General features: G+C 42.3%; 1 protein-coding gene across 5 annotated transcripts in view; it reads right to left on the bottom strand.

The window, feature by feature from the left end:
* ATG7 (autophagy related 7) overlaps positions 1-25,423 on the bottom strand; it is a 236,566-nt gene that overhangs the window by 146,836 nt on the left and 64,307 nt on the right. For 3 of the 5 annotated variants that reach the window (XM_022562826.2, XM_022562827.3, XM_089919728.1), the window contains 2 exons: positions 21,819-21,894; positions 7,733-7,813 (listed from right to left, as the gene is read on the bottom strand). In XM_022562826.2, the coding sequence (XP_022418534.1) occupies positions 7,733-7,813; positions 21,819-21,894 (157 nt within the window). The remainder of the gene's footprint in view (positions 1-7,732; positions 7,814-21,818; positions 21,895-25,423) is intronic. The other 2 variants (XM_089919727.1, XM_089919729.1) reach the window with 1 other exon arrangement.

Genomic DNA, 25,423 nt, shown 5'->3' with positions numbered 1-25,423 from the left:
TCTTGTCCAGAAGGATATCATCAGAAACTTCAGAGAATGTCTTACTGACCTCTGTATCATCCAAAAATATATCATGAAACAGAAGCTCCAACGTTTGTTGAATCGCTATGACAACAGTCATTAAAATAAACAACCATACATATATTTACATGAGTTTAAGTACTCAATTTAAACAGTTATATATATATTATATGCAACCTGTGTATGTATAAGCATGTACATCCATAAAATGTTTCCCAATTCAAGCTGATGGCACCCTTATTTCAAAAAACCAGCGGTTACTACCATGTTCTTCCCTCCCTACCTTACAAAGGTACTAAACGGGAGGAGAGAAGAGGGAAGAAGACAAACGTATTGCATAAATAAGAAGAAAAGAAGGAACATGAACAGATGACAGCTGGGGCTCTTTGCCCATCTGGAGTCAAATCAATGCACCACTAGAGAAAGGACAAATAACCCTTAGAACTCTGAGCCGCTTCGCTATCTCTCCCCTCCCCTACCTGGATGCTGCTTGGCCTAAAGAAACAAAATAGCTGATCAAGAGACTACAACAATGTCAGAGTCAGGTAACAAAACCCAGTGGTAGATCAGCCCAGGCATCTCCCTTTACTACAGTTGAGGAAAATGAGTCCCCAAAGAGAGAGGGCTACTTTCCCAAGCCACACAGAGAAGTCATGGTGGGGCTGTGGCTGGCTGCACCCACATCCCCCAGGGTCTTGTCTGGGAGAGTGTGGGGATGGTACCAAAGAAACACTCAGAGCAAGGATGCCTTCCTAGGATCCACAGGCACGTTTCAGGGACTTCACAGAGCCAATGAAATTGCCTGCAAAACTGTGTGGCTTCCATTTTTCAGGGGAGCAGGTTTACTGCTTTTATCAGTCTGAACAAGGTCCATGACTCAAAAAATTTAAGAACCACTATGTCAAGGGTTGGGCTTGGGGGAAAGGCTAAAAGTGAATGAGATTAATTCCAAACTAAAAGGAACTCAGATTTTCAATAACCTGAAGCCTATGCTTGGGCCAGGCAGCCAGTGGAACCACCTAAGGAGAACACAGCCCTAAATTTTCTGGTCTGGATGTGAGATCCTCTAAGGAAAAAAAAAGTGTGTTTGGACAGGCGAGGCATGTCTTTGTGACCTCAGGTGACACAGAAAAGGAGTAAGCAGCACAAACTTTAACTACCGATTAGGTGGTCTCAGGTTAGAAGTAACTAGCAAGACTGAGTTCTCTGGAATCACAGAAAAGGTTTTGGCAGTAATAGTCATCATGAACCATGATGGAAGGTTTCTGCAGCCTTTCAAAGCCAAGGCAGACTTGACTTTCAATCAGGCCTTTCACTGTACCTGCTTGTGAACAGTGACCCCAGAAAGGGTGCCACACACCCCGGAAGACCTAATGAAATCACAGGGGTCTTTGTTTTCCTCTTATTTCTGATGTCAACATCAGTCCCAGGAGTGGGCAAAGGCCTTGGTACTTGGTCACAGGGAACTGGATACACATCAGCCATTGCAATTTCCCTGGGAAACAGAAAATATTTTCCCCACTCTATGGATGAGGAAATTGAAGCAAAGGGAGAAACGTCCAAGGTTTTTCAAGGAGGTGAAGAGCCAAGAACCCTGAGGTTAGGGCTTGTGGCTAAATACTCCACACTGGCTCTGGCTGGATATTCCATCTCCTTTTGGGAAGCGAGCAGTTCTGGAAGCTGTGGGAACTCTAGTTGCTAAGGACAAGATATGAGATAACAGGTTACACCACACAACTATCCATATGGAATCCATCGCACATTAAAACAGGAGACTTGAGGCCTCACTAGGTAAATGAGATAGAAAAAGGGAACCTGGGGGTTACTCATCATTTTCCAAATCAGAGATTTATGTCCCTTTTGGAAAGAAGAAGGAACACCTGGCTGCAGCCCAGTTTTGAGTAATATTTGCCACTGAGAGGCCGTATGCAAAAGTTCCTGGCACAACTTTGGAGAGCTCTTCCGATGGGGCTCTGGCCAGTCCTTGTAAATGACTGAGATTTAAAACCCTATCAAATCAGAGAAGCAGAGAGTACGCTTGATGCAGCACCATAAATCCCTCTCTGTGAAGCTAATTTCAAACTTACAATAGCAATGTTCAGAGAGAAAAATTATCTGCACATACCCACAAAAGATACGGTTTTTTGTTTTTTTTTTTAAGCCAAGAAGGGTAGACATCAATGCCTAACAATGATCTGTGTGGCTGGAATACAGTCGATTACTTCCTTAAATATATTTTCTGATTTTTCTGCAACGAAAATGCACTGCTTGGGGAATAAAGAATTAAATAAAAGTAAGTAAAGGAAATATAAAAGCTAGCAACTCCAAGTGTCAATAGACAGCCAGAGCTTATCTCATCCAACTGACTCATTTAACAAAAGAAAGGGAGGCGGCAGAGTGGGGAGCACCTTGCCTGTGGTCCCTCAGCTGGCCAGCAAGGGATGGAGAGCCAGGACCTGGAAATCCCCCGCCTGCCTTCCTGTCCTCTGCGCCCCGCCCCCCAACGGAGGCTGCAGTTGCTGGATTCCTTAGGCTAGGAAACCCCCAAGCCTGATGCGAGGTGAGAAAGAGCCTCAAGTGCTAGACAAAGTACAGCCAGATTCCAGCTCAAGAAGAGCTGAAATGAAAATGGCACTCACCAAGACAAGAGGACAATGTGAAGGGAATGAGGTGTCCCAGGCTCTGTCACAACTGCTACACAGAACAACTTCATAAATGTGCCATGTTTTCTTGCCTCTGGCTGGCACACATGTGATCCCCCAACGCCTGGAATACCTTCCTCTTGTCCTCTCTCCCATGTATTTCTACAAATTCCTACTCATCCTTTAAGATCAACTTACAAGTCCCTTGCAAGACCTTCCCTGTTCTTCCCCATTTACAAAGCTAATTGGTACCAGGACACCTTAAGAAGAGGATATACCTTGACTGTAGAGCATATAACAATGTTAGGGAGATCAGCATTGGTTTATAGGTCTCCCTCACTCTTTTGATAGTGTTCTTTGAAGGCAGTGGCCATTTTAATCACCTCCCTATCTCTGGTACATGGCAGGGACTCAAATGTCAGTTGAATAAACGTATGTCTGCTAACAGACATACAGTAAGAGTTTAACCTCTCCTTCCAAATCTACCATTTGTCTTTCTCTCCTCAACAGTGCATCTGCAGAACTTTTAGGTAATAGGTTGCTTTGGGATAGAGGTTTTTCTTTACAGAAAGTTTAAATACTTGAGTTTAATTTTTGGCATTTCATGCTTCTCTTAACAAAGAGAAGAGAAATGAGAGAAGAAAGGTAGGATTATATTAATATCAAAAGATAAATGGATAGGCTGACTATGACAAAGGCAAAAAGCAAGCACAGTTGGCCATATGATGATACCAGCTGACACATATTCTACACCACCCTATCCCTCTCACTCCAAGACACACATACACAGGTGCACATAAAAAGCTAATAACAAGTCACTTTGGGAAGTTCAGTCATAACCTATCAACAGGAGACCCCATCGAATAGTAAACACCAGAATGAGTATATTATTAGGGTTGCTAATGGCTAATTAATATCTGAAGATCAGGTTTCTGGGCACATCTTGCTACATACATCTGTGCACTAGGCAGTCCCAGACGGTATAAAAACCAAGTATGGGGCCTGCTTCTTCGTAATAGGCTGTTCCTGCAATATTGCCAAGGTTGTGACAGAATCGTGCGACAAGATCAAGAATCGTCTGCCTGCAGTCTCCTCAGGCACAGCCCTGCTCCTGACTCTGCACATCTGAGAGAAGTTTCCAGTCAACTTCTGGGTCCCAGGAACAAGGCTACTGTTACATAAAACACCAGAAGGGGCCTTGTTTTACTCCTTCTAGAGAAAGAGAATGGTCACAATACTCAACATACTGCTCCCCTCCCCCAAGACTGACTGGGAAGGGGTACAAGGGAACTTTCTGGCGTAATGGAAACATTCTATGTCTTGACTGAAATGTAGGTTACCTGGGTGTATGTGTTTGTCAGAATTATAGTATTATCCTCTTAAGATTCACGCATTTCACTGTATGTAAATTTTGCGTAGAAAAAAAGAACCATGCACGATGATCAAACTCTACGTAATAGGTTTACTGTCTGCAGTAGTATGGACTAGCAATTTTGGAACTACTTTCTGTGTATTCCAGGCTTGAGCAAGTAAGTGAATATATGCAGGATGCTGGGAGCCAGGTTTCTCACTGTTGGGGAAGGTAGTTACAAATATGGAAAGGCGGAAAGTTAACATTACCAAAGGGGATAAAATATATCATGTGCCTCCTGACATGAGGATACATCATCATTTCTTTGGTATTCCTGCCAAAAATTCATAACCTGAATCTAATCATAAGGAAACATTAGACAAATCCAAATTGAGGGAAATTCTACAAAATAACTGGCAAAATGTCAAAGTGGTGAAGTTAAGAAAGACAAAGAAAGGCTAAGGAACTTTTCCAGATTGAGGGAAGCCAAAGAGACATGACAACTAAATGCCCGATCCCGAACTGGATTCTGGTCTGGAGAAAAAACTTATGAAGAACGTTACTGGTACAAATAACAACATCTGAAATATGGACCGTGTATTAGATAACAGTATTGTTAACAAACATTAAACTGCCTGAATTTGATAAGTGCATTGTGGTTAGGTAAGATAAGAACCTTTTTCTTAGGAAACATATGTTGAAGTACTTAGCTATGAACAATCACAATGTCTCCAATTGACTCTCAGTTTCAACAAAAAGAGGAGAGGCAGGGAGGGAGAAGAGCACATACACACAAATGGGGAAAAATGTAAACACTTGGGGGATCTGGGTAAAGGAGTTCCTTGTACTATTCCTGCAACTTGTCTGTAAGTTTAAAATTATATCAAAATAGAAAGGTACCCCTCCAAATACCCTAACTTCCTCCCAATTACTTAGGTGAAAATCTAAAAGCAACAAATTAACTCCATGTATTATAAGAAATTCTTTCAAGAATATCAGTTTCAAATCTGTACTTTTCCCCTTGGTAGCAATTCCACACAACTACTTGGCTCTGAATTCCTTTATGAAACCTAAAAAAGGACTCATATACCTTCAAATAGGGTTTTTTGAAATTCTAGTGACAGATACTATCATTTTGGAAAGTCTTACAAGGCAATAAATAGAAACTGGAATGAAAGCGACTCCTCACCACCCTCCTCCCTCCAGATTCTTCAATATTTTTTCTGGAAGATGGAACAATTCACCTGGCTGTATGCCAAGCTAAAATCAAATAGGATAAGGAACAATTTGCGTGTAGATGATTTAGCCTTTCCTGCCACAGAAGCAGAGAACTGTAGTCTTCCCCACCTCAGGCCTTATAAAAGGTCTATATTTTATTGATATAAATAAGGTAATGAAGGCATTTTTACTCAGCATAGTTTATTCTACCTCCCCAATCTTTCTGTACTTGTGCTTAAATCAAGACACAAGCATGGCCTTAGTGCTAGGGGGAAAAAAAAAGCAAAAATACTGAACACTACCAAAGGAAAAAATTACTTCATGGATGTCAAAGGAGAAATTTTTAAAAGTCATTTTTAGCCTCAAAGAATTTTTTTGAAACAATAACAACTATGATATGACTCAGTATAAAAAATATTATGCGAAGTATGAATTAAGAAAAATTCACATGCACAGAGATGAAAATGTAATTGGATTTGTCATTTCAAAGTATTAATGCTGGGTTTGCAGATAATAGAGAATGACATCCTCCTAAGCGAATAAATAAGTTAGCCAAGTAAGTAAATGCTGTGTTTCTACTGTAAGGAAATACATGCACCAATGAAGCAACCTTTTCAGCACAAAAGAAATTTAATACCCAGACCACATGAAAAGTGATCGCTATGGGAATAGCACAGCTGTTAAAATCCAAGTCAGTTTGTATTAAATCGTCCAGCATGTTTATGTAAAGCAGGACTCTCAGAATGACCACCAAGGGGAAATAATTTTGCTAACAAAAAAGTAATACCTATAATTAATTTAATGCTTACAATAAGTGTGAAAGAAAATGCAAAGCTATTCTCTTTCAAAGAATATAAGGGACCTCAGCTAGCTGGTATGCTTGTGATCCTTTTGTAAACAGTATCTCAAGGGCTAATTTAATTAGAAATAGAACAAGAAAAAATGAGTGTTTGCATTTCACTTAGAGAACCCAATTATCGTTATTTCATTGACTAACCAGATTTACATAAAGCCACAGAAAAACCCCTGGCACTGGTGCCAAACAATTTCAATATGAAAATTAATACTGCCAAGTTATTTTGAGACCAATTAGCTTAGCCATTCAAAGAAAAAAATGTGCTCCACTGAAGAGCACGTAATCCTAAAACCTGCATTTCTGAAGACAGAAGTGCACACAGACGTCCTTGAGGCCCTGACTCGAGAAGATAGAAGATGCCTTAAAGAACCTACAGAAAAAAGGAGCTCACGGATAACTACTAACAAACAGCTTTAAATCTCAACAGAGACACTTGGGATGCATAACGAAAGAACAGGAGCTTACTTTACTTTTGAAGAAAAGAGAGAAAGAGTTACTCTAAGTTTTTGAGCACCTAAAATTAACCAAATTTATCAACATTGTTTGTCAAATCTGAGTTAACTTTTTTAAGCTTTTTTTTTGGCCGTGCCGCACGGCATGTGGGATCTTAGTTTCCTGATCAGGGATCGAACCCGTGACCCCTGCATTGGAAACTCGGAGTCTTAACCACTGGACCACCAGGGAAGCCCCCGGAGTTAACTTTTTAGAGAGACTGACTGGTCAGGATTGTGCTTCTCATAAGACAAGACTCGGGTAGAGTTTTCAAAGAAAGCGTGTCATCTCAGAGTGGAGAGACTATCCCTAGAATTCAATCCCTTTCAGAGTGCCAGATGTAGGCTACACAGCAAAGTCTCAAATTATAACTGAGAGGCCAGAGTTTGGGATTAATGACCCCAACGCTATTTTGCATAACACTTGAACATGAAAGTCTTATCAAGAATCATGAGTTTTAAAAGCCCAGGTTAAATCACTGGGCATTAGAAGGCTTAAAGAGGTATCCAAAAGGAAATCAGCTATAACACACAGTGTACATGTAAAAATAACTCAGACTATCTCAAAGCCTATTAAAAAATGAGATGCCATCACTGTAGTTTTGAGATACATCAGCCGTTTCCCATTACAATGGAGGACATACCAGCTCTATTTTTAGAGCCTCTGGAAAGATCAAAGCTGAATGGGCCCTTTTATTGGCTCCCGATCCAGGGCCCTAATCTCTGTTTACTCCTTCTTTGTCATTATGTAGATCTCCGAAAGACACACCACCAGGACCGCCTGCTACCCCTCATCCCCTGAGTAACACTTAAAAATTGCTCTGGGACGGTCGGTACAAGCGAGGAGCTCTCTGGGGAGGAACAAAGACGAGTAAAGTTCAAATTCGAGTCCAAATTACCATCGTGATTCAAGTACTATATAGAACTATAGTAATCTAATTCAGTCTCTCTCTCTACACTATAAACCACACTTTCTCAGGCTGGTTTCTCTGTGAGAATGAATACAGATAAAATGAAAACACAATCCTTTCTGGTTTGGCATTTTTAGGCCCTCCCCTCCTCCACAGAAAGCCCTCAGTTGGTTTCAGTGCCTCTGGCTAGTAAGGCTGAAGAGCTCATTTTAAACAAGTCCCATGAATGTAGAACGACTTACTTTGGAAGAACAAGCTGTACATTTGTCAAATGCCAGGCTGACAGGAAGGACATTATCAAATCGCGACAGAAATCCTCGTATCTAAAAACAAACACAACAAGGCACATCAAGCCCAGAATGACACACCTGTGAAGTACGTGTGTCGCTTCTGACAAGTGGGAAACAATTAATAGGGTGCTCCTGGTACAGATTCACAAAAATGAAGTTCAATGTAGATATTTTCCCTCGTACTATATAATCAGTTTGAGGAAGAACTATATGAGGTCCTTTATTCCATTAAGAACTGGTCTACAAGCTTTGCACATATTTGAGACCTAAACACAAACTGACTCCAAAATATAAAAAGAAAGCTGTAAAATCTGAAGTATTGTTTTCATAAATGTCTTCAAATATATAACCAGTCAACTAGTTGATTACTGACAATTCTCATGTATGTTACAGTGAATATAGGACAAGTGTGCATTTTTAGGATGTGGTATTGGAGTGCGGCCTCACTAGGTAAGAAGGGCTGGGGACTACAGAAGGCAGAAATGGTCCTAAATATAGATCCAGTTACTTGCCTGAGTTGGAACAGATAGGGATAAAATGGAGCGCATTACCAAGTTTATGGGGAAACAGCGCCACCTTGAGCACCTCAGTTATAATTTCTGAATTACAACTCATTTCCATTTACGGGGTGTCAGTTATAACCAGGTTTCCCAAACTATAATTTAAGTAATCCAGACACTACACTTCCAGAACTACACTGACACCAAAAGGGGACTTTAAACTGTTACATATATCATTTAAACATTATTACTAAAAATATGTATGGTGAAATCTCTAAAGTCTCCACAGGACTCAACATTTACAATAAGCCAAACACCACCAATCTTCTCTTGAGTTAATTTATTTGGTCTTGACAACTACCCCACTGATGAAACTCCGGCTGGGAAGGGTGAAGCATCTTGGCTCAGGTAAACAAAAAGTGACAACGCTAAGATTCAGAAGCGGGCCCCTGATCCCAAACCTGGCCAGGCCCTGGCCTGGGCTCCCTCTCTCCTTCCTTTCCCTTCCCTCCCTCTCAGGACAGCACAGCTTTTGTCTTCAATGTGAGGGCTCACCACACATTTAACAGCCTCACTTGAATACAGCAAAAAAAACAAACCCCCCCCCTCCCCCACAGTCCTTGTTGCCTTTAGCCACCCTATCAACACTCCCCCAAAACAAAACCAAGGAAACCTGGCGGACTCTTTAAAGAGACAGGCTTCTGAGTGTGGGCAACTCCACCTTTAAGCCCACACTGCAACTAGTCTAGTTACATTTGCATACTTATTGCTGGAAGATCTAACCTTAAAGGAAATGCCTATAGCAATCTTTTAAACGTTGTCATCTATGTGTTATGAGATTTCAATGTAATCCAAGATCAAGAGAGTGTTTGGTAGAAATGATAAGCTAGATAGCTGGGATAAGTTAGCTGGCCTCACGGTAAACCTTTGAAAATGTGACAATCTTTAGTTCTCTGTATCTCAGGAAGGTGGTGACCATTTCCTAATACAGTGCTTGAGGCACAAGCAGGGTCCTAAGTTTGCTCTCCAGGTCACCAAAACAAGAGATGGCAAACCAGCAGAAAAGACTATAACGGCAGGTCACAAATGGATATGTTGAGATCCTCATGAGATCTGGAAGTTACAGGCCCAAAGAATTCTCATAGTGAGTCTCCTTCTATCTCAATGGCTTTAATATTAAATTTACCTAGAAAAATATTTATCATATGTAGCATATTTTCCATGAAAATGTTCACTGATATGGCCTACAGGTTAAGGTCTCCATATAGGTTTCATGAAAAGGTCTCCTGATTCTCTTTTCTCTCATACAGGTAATAAACTTTCTTTGTGTTGTGCAAAGAAATACTGGTATTTTTCTCTGCTAAACTGTTCCACGATTGGAGGTGCGGAGTTAAAGGCGAAGGGAAGGGAGACAGTAGACCCAGTTAGGAGCGGAAAGGAAGGGAGAAAAGGGAGAGGAAGGAAGGAAGGAAAGAGAAAATATAAACCAAAAACACAGGTGGTGAGCAACAGAAAGGAGCCGAAGTGAATGGGGTGGCCAAGCAGGGGCACCCACACCATTGTTTAGCACCCCAGACAGCTCTTTACCAGGAAACTGACTCATTTTCCCAGGAAATGAAGTAGAATAACATCTGTGTGTGAGGCCTTTCAAATTCCCCAAGTTGGTCTCAGAAGGCTCAGAACTCCACCAAACTAATTCCAGTTTTAGGAAATTCAAAAGATGAAGGCCTGTTCTCACACCAACTGCAACAGACTCCTGACGGGCACCTCCACAGGTGAGCTCTCTCCCTCCCACTGAATCCAACACTCTGCTATGGATTAATTTTCCTAAGACACAGCTCTGAGGTGTGTCACTTTTTATCAGCTTCCTAGAGCTGATCAAAAAAGCAGAGAATTCCTCATGCTGGCACTCAAGGTCCCCCCTAATCTGGGCCCATTTTGCCTTTCTGATCTTTTCACAGGCTTCATACAGCTACTAAGCTCAAGTACAACGTCCCTCTCAAAGACACTACTGTGTTGCTGACCTTGTCTCACGCCGAATTCTGTGACTCAGAGCTCTTCCTTTGGGAACCAGCTATATAACCAAATCTACATCTTCCATAATAGTCACTCAAGCTCAAACACACCTCTTTCATAAATACTCAATCCACCCACCACTTGACTTAGAGATAACGCCTTCATTACGTGAAATCCTTCTTTTTGGTATTTATCACCAAAATAACTTATGTAATAGTTATTTCTTTAAAAAATAACAGGTTTACTGAGATAAAATTCATGTACCATAAACTTACTTTAGAGTATACAATTCAGTGGCTTTTAGTATATTCATGGAATTTTGTAAACATCACCAAAACCTAATTTCAGAACATTTTCAGCACCCCCAAAAGAAACTCAGAACCCCTAAGAAATTAGTCCCCATTTTCCACTTTTCCCAAATGCTGGCAACTACTAATCTACTTTCTATTTCTATTGATTTGCCTAATTTGCCTATTTCCTACAAATGGAATCATACATGACTGGCTTCACTTACTATATTGTATCATGTGTATTTCATTCCTTTTTATTGCTAAATACTATTCAATTACATGGATATACCATATTTTGTTTATTCACAAGTTGAATAACTTTTGGGTATATATATAGAGAGTGGCATTAATGGATCTCATGGTAACTATATGTTTAACATTTTGAGGACCAAAGTGACTGCACCATATTACTTTCCTGCCAGCAACATACGAGGGTTCCAATTTCTCCACCTTCTTGTCTCTTTGAGGTAGCCATCCTAATGAATATGAAGTGGTAGCTCACTGTGGTTTTGATTTGCATTTCTCTAATGACTAATAGTGTTGAGCATTTTTTCATGTGCTTCTTGACCATTCATATTATCTTTCTTCAGAGAAATGTAGATTCAAATTCTTGGCCAAATTTTAAATTGGGTTTTCTTTTTATTGTTGAATGTTAAGAGTTCTTTATATATTCTGGATATGAGTTTCTTTCAGATATGATTTTGCAAATATTTTCTCCCATTCTGTGGGGTGTCTTTTCACTTTCTTGATGGGTGTCCTTTGAAGCACAGAACTTTACTTTCTTGATGTCCTATTTATTTTTCCTTTGGTTGCTTGGCCTTTTGGTATCATAGATAACAAACCAATTCTCACCCAAGGTTAAGAAGAGTTAGCATGTTTTCTTATTTAATAGTTTTAGCTCTTACATTTAGGTCTGCAATCCATTTTGAGGTGTTTTTTTATATGGTGTGACATAAGGGTCCAAATTCACTGTTTTGTATGTGGAAATCCAGTTGTTCCAATACTTTCTTGAAAAGGCTCTTCTCCCCCCGTTTAATTGGCAAGAAATGACCATAAATGTCAGGGTTCATTTCTGGACTCTCAATTCTATTCTGTTGATCTATATGTCTACCTTTATGACAGTACTACACTGTCTTGATTATAGTAGCTTTGTAGTAAGTTTGGAAACTGGGAAGTATGAGTCTTCTAACTTTGTTCTTCTTTTTCAAGATTATTTTAACTATTCTGGGTCCTTTGCCTTGCCAAATGAGTTTTAGAATCAGCTTGTGTAATATAATTACTTAAAAAATTACTTTTTAATCTCTCTTGCTTTTAGAGGGCAAGATATAGGTTGAACTATTTGCATCTGTCCATAGCACAGTGATTTGCTCATAACGAATACTAATTATTAATTATGAAATGAGTGGATGAGAAAAACACAAACATCCCAAAGCCAACCAAATTATTCATACCTGAAGTATTCAGAGGAAACACATCCCAAATAAACCACAAGAAAAACTCCATCTTACCACCATTCACATCTTCCAGGCAATATGAAGCCCTTCCCCATCAACAACTCTTTAAATCCCCTGTATTACAAATGCACTGAGCTTCCACAATATGCTCTGTGTTCCCTAAAATCTTACAAGAAATGCATAAAATTTAAAGAGCAGAAGTTGCTACTTAAAATTTTAGCACCTTCCTTAGACATGCATAGAAATCCCAGGGCAAATCTAAAATCCAGGCACCTGATGCAAAATCCTAATAAATATATTCTACCTATTTAGAGAGGCCAGGCACCAATTCACAATCAAAGAAGTTATAAGGATTTGTCCCTTGCTTGGGTGGAGAAAAATTCACCAACACCCTCCTACTTAGAAGTGTGCAAAGTATATGAAACAATATGCTCATCTGGTATTTTTCGAAGCCTGCCTGATCAGAAGAATCCCCTGGAACTTGACTGAAAAGATCTGAAGTAAGGCCAGAGCATGTGCATGTTTAACAAGAGCCCAGGTGATTCAGAGCCTTTGGAAGACGATGCTTTCAGTTACCAACCTCATTTACCCCTTCCCGTGGTTTAATCTATACCCTCAGCATCACCTGTTGTATGTCAGAAAGCAGATGGAAGCAGTTAGCAAGCCTCTCCCTCCTTTCCACGTTTTTTATGCATAGCACCACCACACCCGGCTAATTTAGCCACATCTAAATTAACATCTAAATGACAAGATTTTATAAAGTGATTTCTCCATCCACTCTAAGGCCTCTTGACACAGCTCAAGGTACAGTCTTCCAACTTTGGGGACTACACACAGCTTACTCTAAACCCTTATTTGATTATAATATTTGCTGTCAATCTTTCCTTACAGGAGGGTAAGTATTAAATGGCTCTTTTTAAAAATTTTAATTCGACCTATTATAAAAGTAATAAGCATGACAGAAAACAAAAGAGCAAAAAAATAACGCGTACTCCCATAGCATATTTACTCCTGTCTTCCTTTTTTTTTTTTTTTTTTTTTTTGTGGTACGCAGGCCTCTCACTGTTGCGGCCTCTCCTGTTGCAGAGCACAGGCTCCAGACGCTCAGGCTCAGCGGCCATGGCTCACGGGCCCCGCCACTCTGCGGCATGTGGGATCTTCCCGGACCGGGGCACGAACCCGTGTCCCCTGCATCGACAGGCGGACTCTCAACAACTGCGCCACCAGGGAAGCCCTTCCTATTTTTTTTAATATATTTAAATACTTAATTTCCTTTTAAACAGCCTCCCGAATACTACTGGCTTCTCAATCTCTCCCCTCCCTAGAGGGGGAAAAACTGCCAATTCCACAAACACACGAACACACACACATGCGCCTCTACTAGAGGGGCCAAACTTTGCCTGCCTCGCTGCATATTTTATTTTCTAAATTACACTGATGAAGGTTTTTTTTCCTCTTAATGTTGAAAAGAATAAAGAAGATATTAAAATGGCCTGTATGAAAATCCAATCAGTGGTTGCCTGGGTCTGAGGGTGGGGATATTACCATAGAAAAGGCACAAAGTCAGTTTTGGGGATGGATGGAAAAGCTCTGGACCTCATTTGCGGTGGTGGTGGTCACATGCAAGTGTACACACTCGTCTAAACTCATTAAAATGCACGTTTAAACGGGTACATTTGACTGTACATAAGTTATGCCTCAAAAAAGGTGACTAAAAAAGGTTCATAACCTCATTAACATTTTCCAAACAATACAGAAAGGTACAAAATGAAAGCATAAAGTCCCTATTGCCCCCAATCCCTCTGCCTCAAAAAAACAAAACAAAAAAAACAACCATAAAAAGCCCCTCCAGCATCAGTTTCCAATGTAGCCTTCCAGGGAAAGAAAAAATGTTTTACGAATAGACCAGCTCTACAACACGCGTCTCTTTGCTACCCCCTGAATATTTAAAAACCCCACCTGGGAAGCTGGGAGAAGTACAATTACCTTGGGTTTCCTGGCTCCCTTCCCTCTCTTCACCCCCAGGCCCCACAAAAGGCAGAAGGAGCTTGAGTTGAATCCCCGTCTTCAAACACCAGCGAGGCGCATGGCTGTACTTGCGCTTGGCTAACAAGGCCTCACGCCCCCTCACCCGGAAGGAGCAAAGATGAGCGCAGAGATGACGCACAAAGCCTCAGAGCCAGGCCTATATAGGCTCCCGGCCTCCCTCCCCGCTCGGGGCGGTTCCCAGGAGGACAGTGGGCGGTCCCGGCCGGATTCATTACGCGCACCTGTGCGCATCTAACTAGCGTCCAAAGGTTGGAAGGCAGGAACACCTGTTTGGGGGTGTGTCCTAGGGACTAGGAGTCCAGGGCCCTTTTGGAAAGAGAACTAGGGCCGGTGGGAGCACAAAACTCAAAAGCCATGACCAAGGAGCAGGATTTGGTCCGCGTTAACTTGACGAGTCACGTGCTTTGTCCCATAGGATGCCATCAAGAAACCATCTTTATAGAATGAAGTCGTTGTTCTCAAACACCTAACGTCCCTGGAGGTTGTCATTCAGTGGATCTGGAACAGGGCTGGGAAATGTGTATTCTGGAACGGCTCCCGAGGTGATTCTGATGCACCATCCCTGGATTAGGCTGTCTTCCACTTAAAGGCTCAAGGACTCCAATTCTATGCCCAGATCCTCTGTTATCTCCTCCGGTCTATTCTCTGTACAGCAGCCAAACCTGATCACGTCACCGCTCCGCTTACGACTTTTCAACGGCTCTCCGCTGCCCCTGGGTTTAAGATGGCCTGTGAGGTCCTGCCTCTCCTCCTCTTCCCCTGTGCTCTCCCAATTCTCTACGTTACAGGGACACTGGTCGCCTTTCAGATTCTCAAACTCACCCATCTTCTCTGCCTCTCCTGTGCCTCCCCTAAAGTGCTAACCCCCCTCCCTTCTCCCTCCATAGAAACAACTGCTCCCTCCTAACCTTGGAAGCCTTGCAGGAGGGCATGTCCTGACATCCTGTGGAAATGGTGGCCTAGGGGACTGAGCAGAGGAGCAACATCTGCTACGTGCCATCCCTGTGTCTGGCTCCCTGGAGTGTTTTCACATACTCATCTCATGTTGCCCTCACTACCATCCTGGGACTTTCCCCTGTATTCTAGATAAAGAAATCGAGGCTCAGGGAAGTGGCTTGGCTCGCCCAAGATTCTACAACTACCAAGTGGTAAAGCCAGGGATCTGAGTTCTGTTCCTTCTCTCCCAAGTCTAGGGGAAAAGGCTGAAAATCAAGGAGAAGGTAAAAAGAACGGAAGAAAGAAAGAGAAGACCAGAGGAATTAAAAAACAAATAAACACCCCCTCAAAACCAAAAACTCAATATCAAGATGGCTGCCATCAGGGTCTGAGTGGATTAAATTATCTTCAGTCATTTGTGCCCAGTCAGCTACAAAATAAATAGATCAGGAATAGAAAGGGGTCTCTTCCATTCTGGGCAGCCCCTCATGGTGTTTACACCTAAGCTGAGTGAAAGTGGCTTGAGCCCCAAGCCCACCTTGAGGTGGGAGATAGATGGGCTCCAGGTTAGACATTTACAACTGGCCTTCTGTTAACATTTCATGAGGCAGGAAAAAATGGGCTTCAGGCCGGACACTTACAACTCGCCTCCTGTTTGCATTTCCTGAGATAGGAGATAGGTGGGCTTCAGGTTAGACATTTAAAATCAGCCTCCTGTTTGCTCTCCGAAATGGAAGCAATGACAGAGACAGGGTAAAAAGCCAAGTTTTGTCTCTTGTGGATGCCTTAAGATAACAGTCATGGCAAAAACGAAGAGGGGCAAAACCTCGTTTGAGTAAAGGATCAAGGGATCTCCACTTCGCCCCTCCTTGGGGCAAGGGAGACACTACACATGTGTAGAAAGGCTCCTTGGGGGTCAAAAGTCAGGGGACAACTCCATGCCATGGTGACTCTTGCTTCTCCCTGATGCCTTCACGTCGGGGTCCATCTTGACTGTGGGGTGAGTGTGCACCTAAGGGGAGGGTCCTGAGACAAATTAGCCAGGGGGGGACAAAGCAAGATGATTGGCCAGAAGGGAGACAAAAACCTGGAAAACTGCCCCCTCATAAAGGATTTAAACTTCCTAAAGGCGTTACTCTCTCTCTCAGTTCTCCCGTGCGTCTTTCCGCACGTACTTTGCTTTTCCAAGAAACTTTCTACTTTTCTCTTTACTTTCTGCCTCCTTGCCTGAATTCTTTCTTGACAAGGCAGGCTAGAACTGTGGGTTTAGGCCCTAGCCGCTGGCCTCTGTGGTCTAGCAGTTAGGACTCCCGGTCCGGGGACTAAGATATTGCTTCCAGCTACTGCTCACTGCTGCTTGCTGCAAGTTGCCGCTTACTGCTGCGTGCGTCCAAAACCAACCTCCCCTGGATGGGAAGTGAGGAGCCAATGCCCAGAAATAAACAGCCATTCTGAGAAGGCACAGTTGCAGCCACAGCAGAAACCTGCTGCTTTGACTTCACACCGGTTTCCAGCAGGCCTGGCGGTATTTCTAGAGCTTGGAGTTTGCATAAATAAGAGCTAACTCCAAACTCCGCATTGCTCTTGGATGTTGCAGAGATTCTTAACCAAATTCAACGCCAAAATAAAGTTTAGCAAATGCAAAACCTCAGGCGCACCACAGAGGTCTTTGTTTCAGACAACAGCTTCAGCTACCACCACTAACCCACCTCTCACTGTCAAACAGGGGCCACCAAGGGGCAGAAGAAGCAAGCTGGAAATGAGCCAGCGCCATCCTTAGAAAAATAGCGCAGGATGGAACTAATCCTTCCAACCCTTCCCTGCACACTCACTGCTTCCAGAGTTTTACGAGATTCCTTGTAACTCCCTTTTTAGGAGGCTAGATAGGCGCCCACTTTACCGTTTTAATTAAAAGTGAAAGATAAAAACAACATTTACAAATGTCCCTTATGTGGCCAGAACTGTGCTAATGTAATTTAATCTATAATGTAATTTAATCTGTACATGAATCCCAGTTGTTTAGTATATTATTATGCCCGTTTTAGTAATTTAAAATATGAAGTTCAGAAAGGATCAGTAACCTGCCCAAGGTCACACAGTGACAAGTGGCAAGAACCGCCTTGAACCCTTTTGTCAAATGGATGGCAAAGCTGGGATTCTAATCGGATCTGTATGATCCAGAGCCTTCTGGTTCCCTCCCACGCGAGCCTCCCAAACAGGACAGCCCCATCGGGTGAGCAAAACTCGTGGGGCACAAGTGACGTCCTTCAACTGATAAAATTACGCCCAAGCCCTCTTGGGCCAAGAGGTGCTACCTGAGACGCTCTGGAACTCTGGCACTGTGTGTAATTTATCCCCCACTTTGCGTGCCAGGAGCAGGGAATGCCCCTCTCTTCTTCTAGGGCCTTGCACGCAGGGAAGCCCAGACCTTGTCGGATCTTGTACCCAAATCCCTTCTGTATTCAGGGGCCTCCCCATTGGAATGAGACTTCACCACATCTGAGTGGCCTGGGGTACATCCACCACCTTAGAAACTCCAAAGGCAAGTGGAACCAAACGCTTGTGCTGCGTGCCGGTCACCGAACTTCTCTGAACCTAATGGCGCTTCGGCACGGCGTCAGCGTTTGGGGATCACCTGCTGCAGGGATGACTGGAGGGAGGGGGAAGGGAGGATGAACAGGTCACAAACCACAGTAGCTGAAATGGTGAAACAGCAGACGTTTGGACTGTCTGTTCTTCCTGCCCTTTCCATTGCCATCAATTCGAGGGGTACAGAATCAGAGGGGGAAGGAGATTCCTTTTCTCGGGCTACATCTCAGGAAATACGCTCTTAGTGCTTATCTTCTTAACCTCCTTCCTCAGCAGTCAATCCGTCCACACCCCTAGAGGCACACTGAGGTCAGCATTTCGGAGCACGGTAAAGAGACCTTATTGAAAGCGAATGGCCTAAGGATTTGTGGGGCACAGCCTGTGCAGACAGGCCAAATCAAGAGCAGGCCGAGGCTTGGCTAGAGACCACAGCTCTAGCTCGGCTTTTGTCTCACTGGGAGATTTCCCAGGCTGGTCCCTGCCCAGGTTCTGTCCTAGTTTGGGCTTTGTTCTACTCTTCTGAAAGTAACTAAAACAAAGAACTTGAAAGCCCAAGAGAACTATGGGGTTGGCAAGTCCAAACCCCTAGGAGGGGCGTACCCATCCAGGGTCTTCATTCAGTAGTACTTGAGGATCAAGAGTCCATTTGCCCAAAGAGAAAAAACGTGAACTGCCTGGTCCATGTTGGTATCAAACCAGGACTGCTATATTCATGACCATGGTTTTCAGACAACTACTGAATTGCCACGATGCTTTTCGTTCTCTGAGGGATGTCCAGTCAAATGATCGGCAGCTACATCGGCTGTTAATTTCTGTCACATTTCTGTCTCACCAGCCTGCACAGCAACTTCCTGGAGACATCAGGAGTGGCCTCGACACTTGATAACTCCTGAACTGCGCCTCCCGCCAAAGAACCAGAAAAAGGGGTCTGGCCTCACAGAACAGTCACCACCCCAGGGGCCAGGAAAAGACAACCCCGCCACCTTTTTTTTTTAATAAAAGATCCCACTTGCTGGGAAGCAGAGGGAATAACAGTATGTGCTAAGATCTACAGTGAAAAAGTTCTCTCTAGCAAAGAAGCCAGACTCCAAAGACCATGTATTATATTATTTCATTGACAGAAAGTTCAAAATTAGACAAAAGTCTCCCAAGGTGTTCGGAGCCAAGAGCTGCGTGTCTCTGTGTGGGAAGGAGGCAGTGATAATTGAGGAAGCATGGGGGGATGTCAGGGAACTTGATAACACTTCATTTTGACCTGTGTGCTGGGTACATGAGTGGTGTTCATTTTGTGAGAATCCAAGTTGTATACTTAATGGTTTGTGTGACTGTGTATATTTCATACATAGATAAAAATGACAAATTAAAAAACATTCCCTTCATAGGCAGAAAGTGGCTTATACTCATTGCTGCCTGCTTGCAGAATCCCATCCACACACAGTGGGCCGGAGACTTTTTAAAAAGAACAAACCCATAAGCCTATTTTCTCACCTTCAAATGGTTTTTTCACGGTTTTCAAATGCAATAAGAGGTTGTTTCAGGCTGAATATCACTGAATTTCAGGGACTAATCAAGCCTTTTTCTGCACTTGGCCAATCTCTGGATAAGCCAAATTCGGCCTGTGGTCCCACGGAGAGATGGACTAAGTAATCCTCAGGCCTCCCAGGTCTGACACGGGGGAGAGCTGAGACGCAGAGAGCATGGGCGAAGTTAAGCAACTTTCCCCTGATTACACAGTGAGTCGCTGGTGGGGGGCCTTGTGATTCTCGGTCCAAGGACTATCACTTTTCTACTACATCTCATTCCACAAGGGCCAATTAATAAACACTCTCCTTTGGGGAATGGAGAAAAAATGAGCCCAGGGAACGTCACTGGCTATTCTCTGTATACAAAGCACACAAAGGGGTTTACCGAGTTCCTCTCCAACAGGAAGTCATTTGTCTCAAGAGAGCCAGGAAAAGGAGGGGGTAAGTGCTGAGTCTGCATTGCAACACAGCCAGTGTTTTTGTGGAAACGGTGGTCCCCTAATCAAAACACAGTTGCATAAATGGACTCACTCCACTTCAAAAAGAAAAAAAAAGAAGAAATTTAAAGCCTTATAAAATAGGGACCACACAACCCTGACTAATTTTAAAGCTCTTTCTCCACTGTCTTTTTTAGAAAGTAGCTAAAAATAAAGGCTTGAAACTTGAAATAATGTAAGCAAGTAATCACACACACACGCGCGCGCGCGCACACACACACACACACACAGGGCTTTTCCCATATATGGCTGCATTATTCTTCAGACTTTGAAAAGGCCAAATGAAGAGATGGCCAACAACCAAAATAATCCTTCAGACATTTGAAAACTAGGAGAAAGAACTAGAAGAGTGGGTGAATGACAAACAATTGCAAGGCTCCATGGGGGTAAATAACACTGAGAGGGATTAGTTGCCATAGTATTTTAAAAACATGGGCACATGCATTTTGACACCAGACCCCTTCTATAAAGAAACTGTTTTGCCCTCTGGCCTCAGCACTGAGAAAACTACAACTGCGGTAATTTAACATAAAGGACTTCAAGAAGGAAACCAGTGCAGGGGCATGACTGAAAATTTAATTAAGGCCCTTCTCAGCGTGAAATCTGTAAAGGAGATGAGGGCACATCTCAAGGTCAGAAGAAAGGGAAGGAGACGTGTGAAAAGGGATGAGGGTGAGGATTCAGATGAGCACATCCACAGCAGAGGTTGGCTCTGGAGGACAGCTTCCTCATGGGGATGAGGGGGGCTTATTACAGGGCCTAGTGGGTGCTACTTGAAGTGTTTCTGCAGAAAAGATTAACCCATTCATGTCAAATAAATGCCATCTTGAGTGAGGCAGGCCGGAAAAGTCACATTTGCATGGTGTTGTGTGCTTTACCAAGCCTCGTCATAGACAATCCTGGACACAAGGTAAAGCACCTGCTTTTACTGATACAGAAACTGAGGCCCACGGAGGTAAGTGACCTAACACAAATCCATGACAGGTGACGTAGTGCAAGTGGCCCAGAGCAGCGATTCGAAGCAAACTCTCCCAAAATGCAGGCTGGGGCTATTTCCACTCACAAAACCTCAGACGCAGCCCTGGTCAGAGTGCCGAGTTTAGGTATGGATTTCGGCATATCCACTACCTCTATGACCGTGCACAAGTAATTTCCCCTCTTCTGATTCAGACCCTCAACCAGAAAATGACAGGGCAGGTGTGCGTAGGCAGCGAGAGAGACGAACGCGACCTGCGTGAGTTACCCCGCTCTCTGCACGTGTCTGTGAGTCTGTCCTCACAAGCCCCCAGATGGGACTGTCGGGTGCTCTCACTGCTCCCCTAACTAGACAGCCTTCCTGCTACAGACTGAGATACACACACGGAACCCAGAGAAATGATTTCCAAAAAGTAAGACCAGAAAACCTCCAAAAGCATAGTGACGAAAACTGGTGAAGAGGCAACACGAATTGAACATTTTCATCCCACTGCTTTTTTTCTCTCTTGCTCTCTATGGGTGGACCTTCCCTATGATGCCTCAGATTCTTTTTTCTGAAAAGACACCCCACTGTCTGGAAGACACTGTGCACTTCCAATGGACTTCCCATGCATGCCCAGAAAGCCTTCTATTATTTGGCTTCTACTATTTATTATTTCTTAATTATTATTAAGGAGTCAGTAATAATAAACAACAGCAACAAAACTAGCAGCACCATTTACTGAGGGCTGTGACGTACCAGGCACTGTCGCTAAGCCCTTTCTATATAACATCTCTCGTCTCTACTGCTACCAGCTGAGGTCGGTATTCTTGACTCCATTTTCTAGATAAGAAAACTAAGGCTCAGAGAAGTTTAATGACTTGGCCAAGGAAGGCCATCTTAATAACTGCCGGGCTGGGATTTAAGCCGCTGTCTGGTTGGTTCCAAAGCCCGTTCTCTCTTGTTCTACTCCATCACGAGGCCCCTAGTCAACATGCTAAATGCTAAATCAAGACTCTGGGTAATGCTGCTTGTTCAGGATTTCTTCTCGTCACCATCCTGCAGAATGGGATCTCCTCCAGGTGCTCATAAAGAATTCCCACTGAAATACCAGGGAAACTGGAGGGTAGAGAGGGTGGAGAAGAGGTGGGCTGGGATGACCCCAAATACTTTCCCACTGCACCACTGGGATCGGGTCCAGAATTGTGATTTCATTCCCAGTCACTAACCTGGTGAGGCACGAGCCCGAGAGAGGTTGGAGGCTCATTCATGCGGTCGTCACTGCTGCTGGCAATGGCGTAGCCCCTGAGAAAAGGAAACCATTAGAGCTGTTCATTTCATTAAAATCTATGTTTAATTCCTGTGAGGACGATCTGGAGGAGGTCCACATAAGATTTATAAGGATAACCGAACACCCCTTGCTAGGCAGCATAAGTTAGGGAAAAAAAAAAATCCTAATTTCCCTGGGAGGAAGGCAGAAGAATAGTTTAAAAAAGAAAAAGCTTGTGTTTTAGAGTCAGAAAGACCAGAGCTTGTGAGCACAGGCAAGTTGCTTAATTTCTCTGTGCTTCAGGTCCATCACCTATAAAATAGGAATAAGACAGTTGTGAGAAATGAATTAGGAGTAAGTTAGATAAATTGCCAAGTGCAACATCTGGCTAATGTTAATTCCCTTACTCTCAAATAGTCTCATAAAACACCACAGCACGTTGTTGAATTGAATTGAAATTTTGAAACAGAAAACCTTCCAACCTTAACTTGCTGAGGTGATGTAAATGCTACCACGATGGAGGAAGGAGAAAGAAAAGCGAGGGATTAATTGGGCAGAACGAATACTCCCTCCCGAATAACAGTCTGATGTTTACTTATGTTACAGAAGAGACGTGACACAGACCCTGATTTTAGCCTATGACCAAGGCAAATGTGGCAGACAGAGGGGTCAGTGTCAAGGACTCAGAGCCAGCTCTGAAAGATTTTAACCCAATAAACATAGGTGCCAGGGGGATGACAAAGATGAGAGGAAGACAAAAAAAGCTGCTTATTTTCATTTAACTCTGAAGCATCTATACTGTTACCTATGCTACCAACATAGTACAGAGGCTATCTTTTCAACTTCAGAGAAGAACTCTGAGTTATACGGTAAATAGAATATTCATGTTGATTTCTGAGAACTTGAAAAACAAATCTTTCCAAAATTCAATTCTTTCCTGCCTGTATTACAAACAGCATAGCCGAGTGATTAAAAACAGAGTTTGGAGCCAAACTGGGCTGTGCTTAATCCCAGCTTTACTACTTATCAGCTACGTGAATTTCAGCAACTTAGTTATCTTCGCTATGCCTCAACTTCCCCATCAAAAATGGGACAGATAAGAGTTCTTTCCTAATCTGTTTGCTATGAGGATTAAATGAATTACTATTTGTAAAGTGCTTAGAATAATGCCTAGCACAACGTAAGCACTATGTAAGGGTTGAAAATAAGACAAGTCACAATGTGTTTGTCACACAGTGAGGTGTAAATACCTGTTTGGCTCCAGTCTGCCTTCACTATATCACACTTGAGAGCACGGTCTCCAGCGGATATCGAGAGAGTCTTAAGTTGTTTACTAAGTTTTCTTTTGCTTCTCTCTTTTCTTCATTTTCTTTCCTTTCCTTTTCTCTTCTTTTCCTTCCTTCTTTCTTTTTCTAAATTACTGACTCTATTTTTTAAAATTAATTTAACTTTCGTCTCACTTTTATTTATTATAAGATGAATTACTTCTGTTGTTTATAAGTCATAAAGTAAGATCTTCTCCTTGCTTGGAGAAGAGAGGGTGTCTAGACCACAATTGTGCTAATTTTTATATCTGTAATATAACATATATACAATGTGTTACACATTAGAGACTACCGAAAGGCCCAAGGTCAAGTTGAAACAAAACACACCAGCCTACTCCTTGCCTTCCTCTCACATGCAAGCCTAACCCTATGAGTGCTTAATAAATTAAAAAATATTTTTATCACTGGTGTGGCATTGGTGGACTAAGTGGTCCGGACCAGTCCCCCCACTGAGAACAAATAGGAAAGCTAGACAAAGTACACAAACCTCTGTTTGAAAGCATCAGAGCGCTACCACAGTAAGGGAGAATTACAGAGCTAAGGTTTATAAGAGGAGGGAAGCCCACAGAGGTAAATCAGGCATTTGCAAGGGGAATTTTCCCCCATAAAATGATTGTCAATGTCCAAAAGCAGTGGCCACAAGCTCAGAAGCTGAACAGTGATACTCACTGACTCATGAGGCTGATGGGAAAATCCAGAGTTGAGGTCTGCCAATAAGGAGGAACCATGGAAAATATCCAAGGCTTTGGATTGGGATCATACAGGGGTACATCCTCAGACTAACGGTGAACCGGAAATAGATAAGCCCTAATTGGATAAAATGTTCTAGGATGGTAGTCCCCTTGGCCTAGCAGTTTGCCAGAAAGAAATGTAAATCACATCTCTATAATTTTTCAAATATAATGTCCAGTACTCAATCAAATATAGCCAAGAAGATACAAGGAATTGAGGAAATTTAAATATTGATTGGATATGTGGTAATATTAGGGAATTGCCTTTAATTTGTTTTTATATGTAAAAATAGTAAAGATACATACTAAAAAGATATATTTTTATGAATGAAAGCTATGTCTTGGATTTGCTTTAAAATAAGTCAGTGGAAGGAGAAAAACTGTGGACAGTAGTACAGATAAATGATGACTGGTAATTGTTGAAGCTGGATGGTGCATACAAGGTGGTTTCTATATATATACACAAATTGTGTGTGTGTGTGTGTGTGTGTGTGTGTGTGTGTGAGAAAGAAGATATCTATATCTATATATCTATATCTCTATCTATCTATATATATCTTTTCATATGTTTGAAATTTCCATAATGAAAAGGTTTTGTTTTTTTTAAAAAAACCCAAAACCAGATATATGAGGAGACAATACATAACCAAAAGCCAATAAAAACAATAGACAATAGGAACAGACTCATAGGAGATCCCATTAATGGACATAACTGATAAGGACTTAAAAGAAAAACATGATCAAATGTATTCAAAGAATGAAAAAGACCAAAATCACAATTTTGGCAGAGAAGAGGGAATGTATAAGATAAGATCAGATGGAAACTCTAAGAGTGAAACATATAATTATGAAATTTAAAACTCAATGGATGGTTTAAAACATAGACACAGAAGAAGGAAGAATTAGTAAACTGGAAGATAAGCCAAAACCAAATAGCCAGACTGAAGTAAGGAAAGACAAAATTATGGAAAGTACAGAAAAGAGCATAGACTGATTCTAACATGCAACTGGGGACTCAAAAGGAAGGAATCAAGAAAGGGGCAGAAGCAATGTTTTAGGACATAATGGCTGAAAATTGTCCACAGTGGGTGAAAAACATCAAGCTATGGATTCAAGGGGCACTAAAAAGCACAATCAGAATAAATACAGAAATAGGTATACAATAATAAATAACAGAATTAGGTATGTGTTCCCAACTTCTGAAAACCAAAGACAATGAGAAAATCTTAAAAGCAACTGAAGGTAGGGGAAGAGGGACAAAAACAAATTGTATCAAAGGAGTAGCAATGAGGTATACACCTTACTCCTCAATCAGGATAAGGGCAGCCAGAGACAACAGGAGTGCACTCTCAACTTGCTAAAGGGAAATTACCACCAGTCTGGAATTCTGTACGCAGCAAAAATAGCTTTCAAGCGCAAAGATAAAACAAAGACATTTTTGGACAAACAAAAACTGAAATATCTTTGTCGCTAGCATTTCTAAAGGCAATAATGAAGGGTATTCTTCA

Source organism: Delphinapterus leucas, chromosome 10 (genome assembly GCF_059928025.1).
Source record: "Delphinapterus leucas isolate spDelLeu-1000000601 "Yukka" chromosome 10, BTC_Dleu_Yukka2, whole genome shotgun sequence".
NCBI lineage: Eukaryota > Metazoa > Chordata > Mammalia > Artiodactyla > Monodontidae > Delphinapterus > Delphinapterus leucas.
The sequence above is the reverse complement of the archived record's forward strand: the minus strand, read 5'-3'. Positions and strand labels throughout refer to the sequence as shown.